The sequence below is a fragment of the Eschrichtius robustus genome, chromosome 20, assembly GCF_028021215.1.
Source record: "Eschrichtius robustus isolate mEscRob2 chromosome 20, mEscRob2.pri, whole genome shotgun sequence".
NCBI lineage: Eukaryota > Metazoa > Chordata > Mammalia > Artiodactyla > Eschrichtiidae > Eschrichtius > Eschrichtius robustus.
The window spans coordinates 9,981,364-9,996,546 of NC_090843.1; the positions used below are offsets into that span (position 1 = coordinate 9,981,364).

At 54.8% G+C, this 15,183-nt stretch overlaps 1 protein-coding gene across 1 annotated transcript in view; it reads right to left on the bottom strand.

The window, feature by feature from the left end:
- The window catches only part of TIMP2 (TIMP metallopeptidase inhibitor 2), a 47,862-nt gene extending 33,630 nt beyond the window's left edge, over positions 1-14,232 (bottom strand). Inside the window, exon 1 of the mRNA XM_068529661.1 lies at positions 13,788-14,232. Within this exon, the coding sequence (XP_068385762.1) occupies positions 13,788-13,917 (130 nt within the window). The 5' untranslated portion in view covers positions 13,918-14,232. The remainder of the gene's footprint in view (positions 1-13,787) is intronic.
- Positions 14,233-15,183: the final 951 nt, after the last annotated feature.

Consider the following 15,183-nt stretch of genomic DNA (forward strand, 5'->3'; position numbering starts at 1 on the left):
GAACTCCACCCTCACAATGGATAAGGGGGCGGGGACACAACAAGAACCTCGGCCCTGGGTGCTCTGCATGGGGTCTCCGGGGCCCACCGACCAAAGTTGGCTGGAATCGCAGCTCCCCACCTCCGCCAGCAGCCCAGCATCCACCCCAGCTGGTGAACTCTGGCAGCCGCTGCCACGGGAACGACAGAGCTGCTGTGCTCTGACATCAGAGCGGGGCTGAAGTCAGGGACGGTGACGAGCCAGCCACAGGGCGAGCACCTGTCAGCACACCTGTTGTGGGTCCACCGATCACAAAGATTTGGCTCAAACAGCTGGGGTGATGAGCAGAGGGAGGGCCACCTCGGGGGCACCGTGAAGATGCCTGACGTGCGCGTGCTTTCGGTGCTTAAAGACGGTCTGGCAGGGAGAAAATCCCTCCTGTCCCAGCCTGGCAGCACGGTGACGTTCCTCATCGGGGTGTCACTCTTCTGAGCTGTTGCACCTCAAGGTCAGGGCTTCCCGACAACGCTGGCCACCCCTCCTCCCACAGGGAGGGCGTCTGGTCCCACTCAGGTTGGGGACATTTGCCCCTCCAGGATCCACTGTTGAGCTGAGCCGACTGGAGTTGGGGGGAAGGAATGCTGGCCTGGGGCCCCCATGTCACCCACCCACCCACCCATCCACCCAAAATAAGAAATAGGACATGCCTGACCTCGTTTCTAGGGCTAAGGGCACCCTCCACAAATTTGACAATTGAGAAATTTAGTTTGGGGAACATTGGCCCCAAGATGTCAAAGCAACTGATCTCAGGGTTTGGTTTCTCGCGAAAGTCAACAGCAGGGACTTGGAACCTTGGAGGCAGAGCTGATCCAGGGATGAAAGCCTTTGTGTGGGGCTGGAAGGGCCCTGGGGAGGTCATGTGGTCCCCGACCCGGCGTGGGGCAGGAAGTCTGCCCCTGAACTTCTCAACCACAGCTCCCCACCCACTTTTTGGGCCCCTCTTCTTGGCCCCATAGACACAAAGTCTTATGTCCATTTCTCCTTCCCCAGAGCATACCCAGCCCCCAATCCCTTAGCCTCTTCTCAGCAAGGTCATGTACACCCACCTTCAGCATGGGACAAGTTTGGGGCGGGGCTTGGGGAGAGTGCAGATAACATGGTGGCCAAAAACTTCAGCTTGTGGGACCTTTGACGCATTCCGGAATGGCCACCACTGCCGTGCTCTCCAGGTTGTTCCTGCACTGAAGATATTTCTCCCAAGCCCGGGCTCTCCTGACACCATCTTAGTGATTCCTAGGATGCAGCTCCCATCCTCTGGATGAACCTGCTCTGCTCGGCGGTCTCTGCTCCATGGGGCCCATCAATGAACTAGGACCAACCCAGCTTTAATAGTGCGGGCCCAACCTACTGCTGAGTACAGTCAGACCCATACTTCAGCAAACTCTGGCTTTAAAAACGACACGTATCATTCAAGTTCAACAGAGAAAAATTAGAAAACACACACTTGCAAAAGAAAGTCTAATTTCCCCTCCTTTATCTGAACATTTTACATTTCAGTAAAAAATTCTACCACCTTTGGTCTCACAGAGCATTCGAGGCTGTGATTTATTTGACCACTGCCCTGCTGCTGTATCTAAGTGTTTCCAACACTGAGATAAACAAGATGGAGGTGAGCATCCGCGTCACGAGATGCCAGCACATGTACTTCATTATTTCCCGCAAAAAAATTCCTAGCTTTAGAGTTGCTTGACCAAAGGGGAGACTTTTTCTTTTTCTAAATTAACGTATCGTTGATTTACAATGTTGTGTTCGTTTCTGGTGTACAGCGAAGAGATCCAATTATACATACATATATTCTTTTCTGTATCCGTTGCCATTATGGCTTATTACAGGATACTGAATATAGTTCCCTGTGCTCTACAGTAAGACCTTGTTGTTTATCTGTTTTATATATAGTGGTTTGTATCTGCTAATCCCAAACTCCTAATTTATCCCTCCCCCCTGCCCCCACCAGCTTTCCCCTTTGGTAACCATGTTTGTCTTCTATGTCTGTGAGTCTCTTCTGTCTTGTAAATAAGTTCATGATATTATTTTCTTAGATTCCACATATAAGTGATATCATATGACATTTGTCTTTCTCTATATGACTTACTTCACTTAGTATGATCATCTCTAGGTCCATCCATGCTGCTGCAAATGGCATTATTTTACTCCTTTTTATGGCTGAGCAATATCCCATTGTATAAATACACCACATCTTCTTTATCCATTCATCCGTCAATGGACATTTGGGTTGTTTCCATGTCTTGGTTATTGTAAACAGTGCTGCTGTGAACATTGGGGTGCATGCATCTTTACGAATTAGAGTTTTCTCCAGATACATGCCCAGGAGTGGGATGGCTGGATCACACGGTAAGTCTTACTTTTAGTTTAAGGAACCTCCATATTGTTGGCCATAGTGGCTGCACCAATTTACATTCAAGGGGAGACTTAAAGTCCTTGATCAGCATTGTCAAAATGCCCTTCCAAGCTTCTAAATTGCTCAGATTAGGACCAAACACACCTACTTAGAGTCAGCCCTTCCAAGGACAACAAGTCTCTTGGCCACACAGAACAGAGCAACGGAAAGGCCAAAGCTGTGACGTCTGATCTATTTCCAGAGACTTGAGCCAGGATCCGGCTCCTTAGATTCTTGGTGCCGCCCTTGGCTGCGTGACCTTGGGTAAATCATGGACCGCTCCCCATCCAGACAGGGGAGGACACCTGCCTGACCTACCACCTACCTCATGAGTCCTTGTGAAATGGAAGAGATGAAGTCCTTTTGCACTGAAAATCCCTAGACAGTCGATGTTTTTTTATCGAAGGGACTTATGATTGGTGACTATTTGCCAGTGGTTCCCCCTCCCCGGCCCCGCAGAACCGGCGCACGAGAAACAAACACCACCTTCGATTTATTCCTTTGTTCCCTGCCCTGGATCCAACGGGGCCAAGGGGCCAGGATGTCACAACCAAGAATTGGGGACTGACAGCGCTCATCACGGCTCTGCTCCAACGCCATTCCTCCTGAGATACCTGGTTTCTGCCTGGGCATAGCTGGGCTGGGTCATTTCTCCCCGGGGCTTCTGAGGATTGAAGATTAAATGCTGGAGGGCTGCAGAGAAAAGCCCCCAGGAGAGAACTGTGTCTGCCCCCAAAACCGCCCTGTCACAGGGTCAACAGTCCTTCTGAAAAGGGATGTTCCCCTCGGAGCAGAACAATCCACACGAACCTGAAGCCCACGAGTGACCTCTGGCCTTTTCTCCCGGCTACACGGAGTGCTGTCTGTTGACAGCACCCTGGACTCCAGAGGCTGGGGCACCCGGGGTCACCGCGAGCTCAGACTTCATCGCATGCCTGCAAACGTTCTAGACACGCGGCCCAATAAGATCATTCCTGTGCATCTCCACATCTAACACGTTCCTGGCATCCTTCCCACCCCGTCCTTGTTCTCCACACCCTCACATGTCATGGGACCCAGGTGAGGACAAGGCGGCCTGGGGCGGGTCAACCAACTCTGCACAGTGAATTTTCAACTACCTGGAGTGACCAGGGAGTGGTGGCACAGAGAAGGCAGAGCAGAGGACCATCAGAGGTACAGTTTCCATACAGTGCTGGGAGCCGGCGTGAGCGCGTCTCCCTCACATCATGTGGCCTGAGCTGAAAACCCATCCACCGGCCCTGAACTCTTGATCTGGACCAAAGGAAGGGCGGCAGAAGTGAGCTGGGCCACAGAGAGAGAGGCCAGGCTGAGTTTTACACGCTGTAGGAAGAACAGAGAAAGCAGAGGGGGCCAGGAATGTCAGAGGAGGTTTATTTCCCTGTTGCACCCACATGACTTTCTTCTTGAGGAGCTCTGGGGACAGAGGCCACAAGGTTTCACAGAAGCATCGTCCAGGGTCTCAGGATTCTAGATGGAGTGGGTGGGGCTGACATCTATTGAGTCCCTCCCATGCTTTTGCACACTTTACTCATTCGTCAGAAATTCACTCAGCATCTGCTATGGCCCGGCCCTGAGGAGTTTAATTCTGCTTTTACAGAAGAAGAAACCGAGGCTCACAGAGGCACAGAGTCAGGACTCAGAACCAGCTCTAACAGGCTCCAAAGGCCCAGGCTTCTTCTCCCAATACGTTCCACTTCGTCTTTTTTCCTCTAAAATGTCGGTCCATTTCCTCATTCTGTCCTTGGTTAAGAATCAGCTGTTGAAGTGCCTCCTAACTAGGGCCTTTGACTGTCATCAGAGGGGCCTCGGCCACGCCTGGTGCAGAGCCGGGGTGCTGAGCCAACTCGGCGAGGATGCCCTGACCCTATGGGGTCTCCCGGAAGCCCAACCAAGATCTCCAGACCACAGATCAGAAAGGGCCACATGAAGACTCATCCCAAGCCAGGCTCTGTCCCCAGGAACTCTCCACCCCGGAACGTTCCACCACAGAGGGGTTATGGCCTTTAAACTCATCCCTCCCTCTCTTAGGCCCACAGGTTCAAGATTTGCTGCATCTTCGGGGTCAGTTCAGAGAATGATAGCCACAAGCATCATTTCTTCTGGAAAGCAGGGAGCGGGCCACCAGGTGAGAGGTGAGCCAGCCCCAGGAAGCTCACACTCAGGGGTGGGGGAAAGTTTTCATAAAGGGCCAGATGGTACAATAACTAACGTAGCTCTGTCGCTACTACTCAACGCTGCCTTGCAGCTCAAAAGCAGCTGCAGACTTTGTATTAGGAATGAGCGTGGCCGCATCCCAGTAAAACTGTATTTACCACGATAGGCAGTCGTGGGCAGGGGTGTAGTTTGCCAAGCCCTGAAAGGCCAGCATAGTTTTAGGAGGCCGACTGCATCCTGTGCGTCCTGTTGTAGGGCACAGCCTTGCTGGGGCAGCACCGGGTGGAAACACACCGCCTGAGTCTCACCTCGGAAACCTCAGATGTACTCAGCTCAGGGGTCCTCGGGATGCTGCAAGATCAGATAGTAGTGATGGCTGCACAGCTCTGTGACTGCACTAAAAACCACTGAATTGTACACTTTAAATGGGTGAACAGTATGTGAATTACACCTCAATAAAGCATAAGTCTCTGAGGCAGAAAAACAATAACAGTCTTCTTAAGAAGCAATAAACCCTTCCCTAATCTGCTTCTTGGAGGACGAAGGCAAAGGTGGGCAGCCCTGGACGCGCTCCCCATCCCTCCGGGCTCAGGGCTCTTACCCTCTTGCCCGCAGCCTTCTCCTCTGCCTCCCCCATCCTGAAGAAACCTCCACCCCTGTCTCCCCATTGTCTTTTAACTTTAAAATAATTATACAACTCACACACGTTAATCACAGAAAATTCAGAACACACAAATAAGCAAAACGAAATAAAAATCACCCTTGATCTCACCCACTGCCTAGAATTTTGACAGTCACCCTTCCACTTTTCTGTACATGCACAATAAAAAAAAAAAAAGGATAGAGATACATACAGAAGCAATAAAACTTCTGTATGCCAGGGAATTTTCACCATAAAAACCAGGACAGTGGTTATCTAAGGGAAAGGAGGGGGTTGGGACCAGGAGGGATTAACTGAGGTTTCAGGGTGGCAATGACTTGTCACTTAATTTGAGTATTTGCTTGATAACTTTTTGTTACAATGTACAGTTACGCATGGTGCACTTAAAAATTATATTAGACAGTGTTTGAAATGTGAAAGCATACTAACTGTATCTGGGCTTTTAAATTTAATGCACTCTGAACATTTTTCTAGGTCAAAAACGTGAATCTATAATACTGTTTAAAATGACTGCTTAATATTCTGCTGTCAGGATAGAGCTTAATTTAATTTAGCTCATCTCCAATTGATGAGCAAGTCTCACGAACAAGGTCAGCTTCCAGGAGTTTCCCTCCTTCATGCTCCCCAGAGACCACCCCCTCCAAGCCAAGGTGGACCAGAATTGCGGCGTTCAGCCTCCTCACTGTTAAGCCTCCTTTCATTTTAAAACCCTCTGTCTTCTTACTCTGCTATTTGACAGTCATGTGACCCAAGCAAGTTAATCAGCCCGTGCCTCAGTCTGATCATCTGTAAAATGGGGATAATTGTGAAATAGACGTGTTAACAGGAGGAACGTGTGGAACACAGTTCCAAGCACTTAGCATGGATGATGACAGCTGCTGTTACTGTTATTTGCCACAGTCACTTTTCCTTCACAGAACTACCACGGTTTCCCTCCTAGTTCCCTGGCCACCCTCCTGGAGGCACCAGGGCCCAGCTTGTGTGTCTCTGCGCCCCCCTACCTGTGTGATAACCATGGCCAGACCTCAGGGCTGGGTGAGGATTACACGTCCAGCACAGCATCTGGCACAGAAAGAGACAGTCCCCCCGCCCCAACCCTGAGAGCCTCCATGGGCACCATCCGAGGCACTGCACCTCTGCCCTTTCTTGTGATCTTTGCCCACAACCTTAAAAGGCAGGTAAATTATTATCTCCTCTTTGGTGATGGAGAAACCGAGGGCACTTGCCCAAGATCTCTCCCCTGGACTGAGTCGTGGGGCTGCAGAGCAGCTGCCCTCACCACGCCGCTCCAAACCTATGTCCCCACTTCCCACCGCCTCTGCTCCCACCCCCTCTTCCCTCCGAGGCCCCTCACATACGTCCATAATCTGCTGTACCTACTACAGCCGGAGACGCCACTGTCTCTGTCTCTCAGCAGAACTCAGCAGGGAACCCCACTGACCACCTGACCACGTTAGGGGATGCCTGGCCCTGGCCCTGAGGTCAAACCCCAGAGGCAGCCCCTGTCCCAGCCCGTCACCCCCCTGCCTGCCTTTCGTTTCCTGAGTCCCTCCCTCGTGCAGGTGCCTGCTCCGCTCACCTGAGTGACTGACTACCAGCCCTTAACATTGCTCTCCTGCCTGCAGCTTCCTTCCCCTCCCTCTCTCGGGGAGGTGGGGCGACAACAAAGACCCCCCCTGGTTCCCACTGCTGGGGCTTCAGGCTCTGCTGCTGCGCCCGGCCCAAGGCTACCCACCCTTTGGTTTCAAAGCCCCTTCCCCCCATGTCTCTCACCCCTCCCAACAGGCCATAAATAAGTCTTTTACAGGCAGTGATTAACCTTTTAAGGGTCACATACCCCTTTGAGAACCTGGTGGAAGCCATGGCCCCTGTCCACAGAAAAACATGGACACACACACACACACACACACACACACACACACACACAGCTTTGCTTACAGTTTCAGGGCTCAAGACCGCCCCCCACCAGGCCCATCTCTGAACAGACGTCCATGCCCCCCAGGTTAGGACCCTTCTTTATAGAGATTACATCTCAATTTGATTTTTACAGCAAACACTCGCCCAGTCTGCCTTGCTGGGGTCTCCAGAAGCTTAACCTAGGATGCTAATTGGACGAGGCTGACCCCAATTTTGTCAGCTACAAAATGGGATTCTCCTGGGTCTCTATCACTTTCCCACTGGGGCTGCACATGCACGCAGTGATGGAGGCGCCAAAGGCTCCAGGATTCCAGCCAGCCCTCAGGGGTCCTGGAGGTGGGCCCTGGGAGAGCCTGGGCCTGGGCTGGGGGAGCCAGCTTCATTCCTGCTCTTTCTGAGACGCTGGTACCCAGACTGCCCCTCAGTCTGGAAGCCCTCCTCCCTCCCCACTTCCCTTGGTTGCCTTTCCTTCCAGCATTCTGGGGCATCTCACATACCCCTCCCCCCACCCTGACACCCTATGGTCCTCGCAGTCTATGGGCCCTGTAGCAACTAAACAGAAGCCTAGCCAAGCACTCAAAATCTACCTGTTCGTTTAAAACTATGCACAAGTGCATCTGTCAATCCGTACAGTAAGGTATCTATAAAGTTCTCTTCTCACACCCAAATTGTCTTGGGTACCCGCTCTGGAAACGACTGCTCTGTGCAAACTTTGGTGGGTGTCAGAATCACCTGGAGAGTCTGAGAAATACCCATGCCCACGCCCTGAGCCCCAAGGGTCCAATATGGGACGCTAATTCAGACACCTGCCTTTCAGCAAACTCCCTGGGTGATGCCCGCTATCACCCACAGGTACACACTCTCGATGCCTCTCCTCAGGCCCTCGGGATGGAATGCAAACTCTATGTGATAAACCAGATGTCCAGTCCCACTCTGCCACTCGGGCCCTCCTGCCCCCGAGCCTGCTCTGCACCCAGACTCTCTCGCACCTTTCCCAGGCAGCCTGTCCCTGTCCTTGGCACTGTGAAATGATGCACTTAACCATGCCTGGTACATGTTCCCCCAGCTCCATCCTCTAATTTAGGGTTCTTAGCGCTTTCAACCTTAATTTCCTAAGTCTGCCTTTCTCTTTCCAGAAAGACCATCCTGGCCACAAGACCACTTGCCCTCAGCCCCTTGTTTGTGTGTGTGTGGTGTGTGTGTACTCTCACACACACTGCAGGGTGGAGGGGTGTCCAGGGCAGGCACCTGAGTCGAGCTCCAGGGCAGGGGAGAAGAATCGGTGGCACTTACACCCCTGCCCCTAGTCTGCCTTCTCTTTATCTCCTTTCACGCTTTTTTTCCCGTTTTATTGATATAATTGACATACAGCACTATATAAGTTTAAGGTGTACAGCATAATGATTTGCCTTAGATGTATCATGAAATGATTATCACAACACGTTCAATTAACATCCATCATCTCATAGATATAAAAGAAAAACAAAAAAAAGTTTTCCTTGTGATGAGAACTCTTAGGATTTGCTCTCTTAACTTTCTTATACATCATACAGCAGTGTTAGCTATAGTCATCACTTTGCACATTACATCCTTAGTACTTATTTATTTTATTGGTTTTTTTTAAAATGTTACTTTTAATTAATTTATTTTTATTTTTGGCTGTGTTGGGTCTTTGTTTCTGTGCAAGGGCTTTCTCTAGTTGTGGCAAGCGGGGGCCACTCTTCACCGCGATGCGCGGGCCTCTCACTATCGTGGCCTCTCTTGTTGCGGAGCACAGGCTCCAGATGCGCAGGCTCAGTAGTTGTGGCTCACGGGCCTAGTTGCTCCGTGGCATGTGGGATCTTCCCAGGCCACGGCTCGAACCCATGTCCCCTGCATTGGCAGGCAGATTCTCAACCACTGCGCCACCAGGGAAGCCCTTTTATTGTTTTTTGATTTTGATTTTTTTTAACTTTTTATTTTATATTGGAGTCACAGTTGATTAACAATGTTGTGACAGTTTCAGGTGTACAGCAAAGTGATTCAGTTATACACATGCTTTTGCTTTTTCCTGCTGTTTTTTCCCATCCTTCAAACCTCCTGGGGTCCTCCAAGCATACCTCTTAGCCGTTTTGGAACCCAAGGGGTTCACCTGCTCCCACAGCCCCTTGGGCACTGGCTCAGCAGCTCTGCATCAGGCGAGGGTGGCTGCGTCCACCCCCCGACCCCCAAGCCTGGGAGTCGTCTAAACCCGCAGCAATGGGATGCTCTGGGCAACCCAGCTGAGATGACAAAGAAGAGCGGCAGGACCCGAGCCCATCTGCAGCTCAAGGACTAGCGGCCAGGACCACCGATTCCAGGGGATCCAGCAGGCCCCAGGCTGCAGGCTGGCCGCATGTCCTCAGATCAGAGAGGGAGGAACACGTGGGGTGGGCAGAGCTCCCTCCCAGCCACGTGCCATGCCCGCAGCACAGCCTCCAAGCGCTGCACACACCTCTTCCCATCTCCCAACCCAGGTTCCAGTCACTCCCCTGGAGAATACATCCTTCCAGCAACACTGTCCAAGACCGAGCCCAGGAACTCGAGGGCCCCCCATGGCCCCCTCCCCATCCTCTCATTGGAACCCGTTATCTCTCTTCAGATGCCCAAATGCTTTTCACCTTGTGACAGTTACTTGGTTCATTATTTGCCCGAAGCACATGGAGGCTGACTTACTTTAAGCCACGCCCCTGGCGGTCGGTCGGGGTCGGGGGAGTCTACATGCCTTCTGCCCACCCTGACCCACGCAGTCTTAAACCTGCTTCCACACTGCCTGGCACCAGTGTCCTAGCGCTCCTTCCTGAGGGCAGGGATCATGCCTTGCTTCTCCCTTATGTCCCCCGGGGGCAGAGCTGGGCACTCTGTAACTGCTTGTTGCAACACAGGTGAGCCCGATAGGAAAATCGGGATTACGAAACACAGACTGATGATACACTTTGCGAAAGGAGTATCTTTACACGGCACCACCCCCATCCCAGCCCCCGTGCACTCAAGGCCTCACTCAGCTCACAGGAAGCTCAGCTGCCTCGCTTTTCCCGAGCACGTGTTTGGTGAAGATGCTGCCGTTTCTCCCCGAGTGGCCGCCATCCGGCCCCCATCAGCATGTGCCCAAGGCCAGCCTGTTTGCCCCGGCAACCAGCACGTGCCCTTGGCTGTGGGCCCTGCTCCACCTGGTGCTAGAGACCAGCCCTCCTGGGAGACAGTGGCCCTGGGCCTCGCCACCCACGCCGCGGGGGAGACTTTATCGTCTGGGCCCAGAGAGCTCCTGGATTCACCCTCGACTCCAGAAACCGGCCCAAGCGGCCCAGGTCTGCCAAGCCACTCAGCTGGCTAAGGGACGCCAGGCTCCCGCACTGTGGCACTACCTGAAGAGCAAGCCCAAAGCTGGTTTCCAGCCAGGTTACTGGAGCCGTGCAGGCCTGTAGGAGATGGCGAAGGACCCCATTAGATGAGAGGGAATGAGGCCGGCGGCGCATCCGAGCAGGGCTCTGAGACGTGAAAAGACTTCCTGGAAAGGAAGCTCATCCTCACTTTTCTGGAAAGGACAGGGAGCGGGGCCTTCCAGGAGGAGCCCCGGTCACCTCTTCCCACCCCTTCATCCTCAATCTCATAACCTCATAACAAACTCTTTTGCCGACCCCAGTTCCAATCCTACCGGCTGCAAGAGCTAAGGAGATGCCTCCCAGAAATCCTTACACAGGCAGACAGAAAAATGACTGTTTCCTAAGCCAACTGCCTCTTGTAGACACCAAGCCATTTCACAAGCCTGCAACCAGCCAACAATTAAAGGAGCCAGCACACTGCATTAAAGGTCAGTCTTTAGGGACCCCAAGTACAGCAGACCATCACCCTTCCTGGACCCCCGGGCCACTGCCCTGGTGGCACAGTCACCTGTAGGGCTTTAAAACTACAAAAGCCAAGGTCTGAGCCAGACTTTTGATGTCTGCAAAGAGATCCAGACCCAAGGCAATTATGCTCTCGGCCAGAGTGGGGAATCATCACCAAGGAAGCCATGCACCACCTAAAGGAGAAGCAGATGTGGAAAGGCTATATAGCTTTCACTGTGGGGTTTACTCCATGGCCATCTGGGGCCTACACCCTGGGATGCCTCTGGGACGTACCCCGAGTTGACTAAGCACAGAAGGGCTGCCCATGGAACAATACTGGGCAGCACCCACCCCAAATTCACATCCACCCAGAACCTGTGAATGTGACCTTATTTGGAAATAGGGTCTTTGCAGATATGATCAAGTTGAGATGACGTCATAGCGGACTAGGGAAGGCCCTGAATCCAATGACTGGTATTCGAATAAGAGGAGAGGGCACAGAGACACAAGCACAGAGAAGAAGGCCACCAGAAGACACAGCAGAGATTGGAGTGATGTGTCTACAAGCCAAGGGACACTGAAGATTGCTGGAGCCACCAGGGGTGGAACAGATTTCCCCTCAGAGCCTCCAGAAGGAGCCTACACTGCGAACACCTTCATTTTGGATGTTAGGCCCCCTAAACTGTGAGAGAATCAATTCTTGCTGTTTGACGTCCCTCAGTTTGCGGTCACTTGTTACAGCAGCCATGGGAACCTAATGTAATGGGCTTTGTGGCGCGACCCTGGCATCAGTAGGCCCTGTGGAACCTCTGAGCTGGTATGGGGTTACAAGTTTTGGCTCTACGATGATTTTGATGTGATGACTTGGACACAAATGCCAGGAGATGCAGGTGGAAGAGAGGGTAACGCGCAAAGCAAGAAGGGGCCTTGAGGCATTCGGACACTGCTGCACCCTGACCTTTGCTGCCCTTGATCCAAACCCAAAGCAGAAACGGCCCCAGCGCTGCCTCAGCTGACACTGGGCAAGGATGGGAGTGGCTGGCTGGGCATTCTCTCCGTGCAGCTGAGGGGTGTGAGGTGGTCCCAAGGCCCGACCCCTTCCTGCTCAGCCCCTGTGAACCAAGCCCTAGAGTCTCCTGAGCCACGGATTCCTTCTGAGCCTGGGCCTGATTCTGCCCTAGAAGCACGGCCTCTCTCTCTGCAAGGGGCCTGGGCAGGCCTGGACTCCCAGGGAACACCGCATGCAAGGCCAATCCTGGCTCCGCCACTGGGAGGAGCCTCTCCTCCCCCCCAACCGGTCTTGCTGAGCAGCGAAGCCAAATTGGAGAACTTCCCCCAATTCGGGTTTTGTGGAAACCACTCTGCAAGCACACACCATGCCCCAAGTGCAGGTGGCCTGAGCTACGTGATGCGCACAGGTAGAATGACCTGAAGACCTCCCGCGCCAGGCAACAGCGGCAGCTCCAAGGGCCAACTGAGGTGTGGCCAGGAGCCGTGGGGAGTGTGGGGAGATCAGCGGGGCATGGCTGACAAGAGGAGAAACCCAGACACCCTGCCCTTGAGTCTGCACAGGTGAGGGCAGCCCAGCCTCACCACCGCTGGCAAGAGGATGCGTGGCTGGCGGCTGAGACTTAGAAGCAGAAAACAAACCTGTCAGGAAGTGAGAGTGAGCTGCAGAGGCCCACCTGCTGTGCATCCGTCCTTTTGGTTCAACTGAACCTGCCCCAGGAAAACCTGGCTGACTGTCACCAGGGCAGTAGAGGCCTGCAAGTGTCAGAACTGGATGGAAACCTCCAGGGCCCAGCTGGTTCCTCCCATTTCTGCTGCATTCTCCCCACTTCTGTCTCCTGCCCCTCTGTGGATGAGAACAAATAACTGGGCTCTCCTCCTTGCCTCGCTCGCTCCCATGTGTGGGGAGCAAGGGGTCCTGGGGGGAACAGATACTCGCTGGGGACTCTAAGCAGCCACACAACCCTACCTGCAACCTGCAGTCACCAAAGTCCCCAGCTCGTGTGGATGTCCTGAAAAAGCAGTCACCACTCAAGGACCCTCCTGCCTGTCCCTGTGTCCAGTGCCTCCTGGGCAGGACGTGGGAGGAGCCGGCCATGGGGCTCTGCCCGTCTTTCCAGCTGCTCCACTGAGCCCGTGGGGAACCTGACCAGGGGAGGGAAGCTTCCATCCAGCCCCAGCCTAATCTGGTGAGCCCCACGGGCGGCCTGGTGGGAGAGGCCCAGGCAGAGCAGCTCTTCCCCACCCAGCTCCAAGCCCAGAGGAGCCCAACTCCCATCTCACCTGTGAAAGTTTCTTCCTGGGGGCGCAGGTCCTTCGACCCACCGAGGTCGAGAGTCCCCCCACCCCCCAGGCTGTGTCCCGCACTCTCCCCGCTCCGCCCCCCCCTCCCCACCCCCACCCCCACCCCCACCCCCCCGCGCTGGCATCCCGGGGCCCTCCGCCTGCCAAAATCCAATCCGTTCCCTGGCTCCCTTTTCTGGGGCTGGAGCTGCAGCGGAATTTCGGTGGAATTTTGAGGTTGAGAAGCATCTCGGCAGAAAGGAAAAGAAAGGAAGAGAAGGAAGGGGGGAAAGAAAGTACGATTTTGGCATCAACTTGCAGGATTCTAGAAGGCACCGAGGCCCCGGAGGCGGGCGCTGGGTCCCTCTGCAAGATGCGGGCGGGCGGGCGCCGGCGAAACCTCCGGGTCCAGCGCTCCCCGTAGGGGCGGTGGGCGCCGGGGCGGGGTCGCCGTCCTTACCTACGTCTGCATTGCAAAACGCCTGTTGCGGGTGCACCGGGGAGCAGCTGCAGGCGTCGGCCGGGCGGAGCAACGTCCCCAGCAGCAGGAGGCCGAGCACAAGCCGCAGGCTGCGGGCCGCGGCGCCCATGGCGGGCGGGGGGCGGGGGCGCGGGCTCGGGCTCGCCGCCGCCGCCTGGGCTCGGGGCGCTCCCCTCTCGCCGGCCGGGGCCGCGCGGGTCTGGGAGGCGCTCCGCGGGCGCGCCCTCCGCTCCGGCCCGCACTCGCCACACAAACTTTCTCGGCTCTTGGTCGCGGGGGCGATGAGGGGGCGCGGGGCGCGGCCGGCAGCGCGGAGACGAGAGCGGGCGGGGGGCAGCGAGTGAACGAGCGAGCGAGCGAGCGAGCGAGCGAACGAGCGCGCCGCGGGCCGGATCGCTGACGCTCCACTGCCTTCTATGGATGTGTGCGCCGCAGGCGCGGGCCGAGCCGGCCTTTTATTGCTCTCCGAGGATTGTTGGGCTCCGCCCCCCGGTGGCGGGCGGCCAATGCCGGCTCCGGGAGCTCCCAGCCGCCCCCTCCCCGCTCGCCTCCCGCGCCTCCCGGCCCTCCCCCAGGCCCGGCTTTTGTTGTGTCCAGTCTGGCACGGCCGGGGTTCGCCGTTGCGCACCTGGCTTCCCACCGCCCGGTACCGTACCCCGCAGCCTCCCAAATCTCCAGAGCTTGGGGGGAGGGGGTTGCTGCGGGAGGACAGCGCCCAGTGGACCCTGACTCAGCACTTGGGACTCTCAGCCCACCCCTCCAGGGCACAGGCGGCCCACCCACCACCCCCTCCCCTCCAGCTTGGTACGGGAGATGTACACTGCCTGATTCCCTTCCACCCCTGGGGTCCCTGAGATTCTAGCCAGGGATTGAGGAAAAGGATGTGCGCTTTGGAGCAGGGGTCGTTCCCTGCCGCCCCTCTCCCAGCCCCCTTTGGCTGGGTGGCCTCCTGAAATTTACCGAGGATTCCTTTTTCAAATGGAGGCCTTAGAATTTTAAGTGAGCTTGGCCAGTAGAGTTGGAGGGGGAGGGGAGAGTGGTTACTATGAACAAAACAGGATTTTATATAAACTGGCCATATTTTTGACCAGCCAGAGGGGCGGGGGGTGGGGGCAGGAGCCCAGGAGACAGTAGGATTGGATGAAGGCATTTTCCGGGCTCTGCTCCCTTAGCCCACAAATGTGGGAGCTGAAGGACTTTTCCCAAAACAGTTCTGTGTTCCAAGGAAGGGCAGAGGGTCTTAGAGGTGTGGATGGCCCAGAAAGTGTGGCCCCTGGGGTCCCTGTCTACCTGTCTCTGAGCCCTCTCTGTGGTGGGCACTGTTACACATAAAGCCTCGTTCTTGCCAGCAGGATGTTTGTAATCTAGCCGGGGA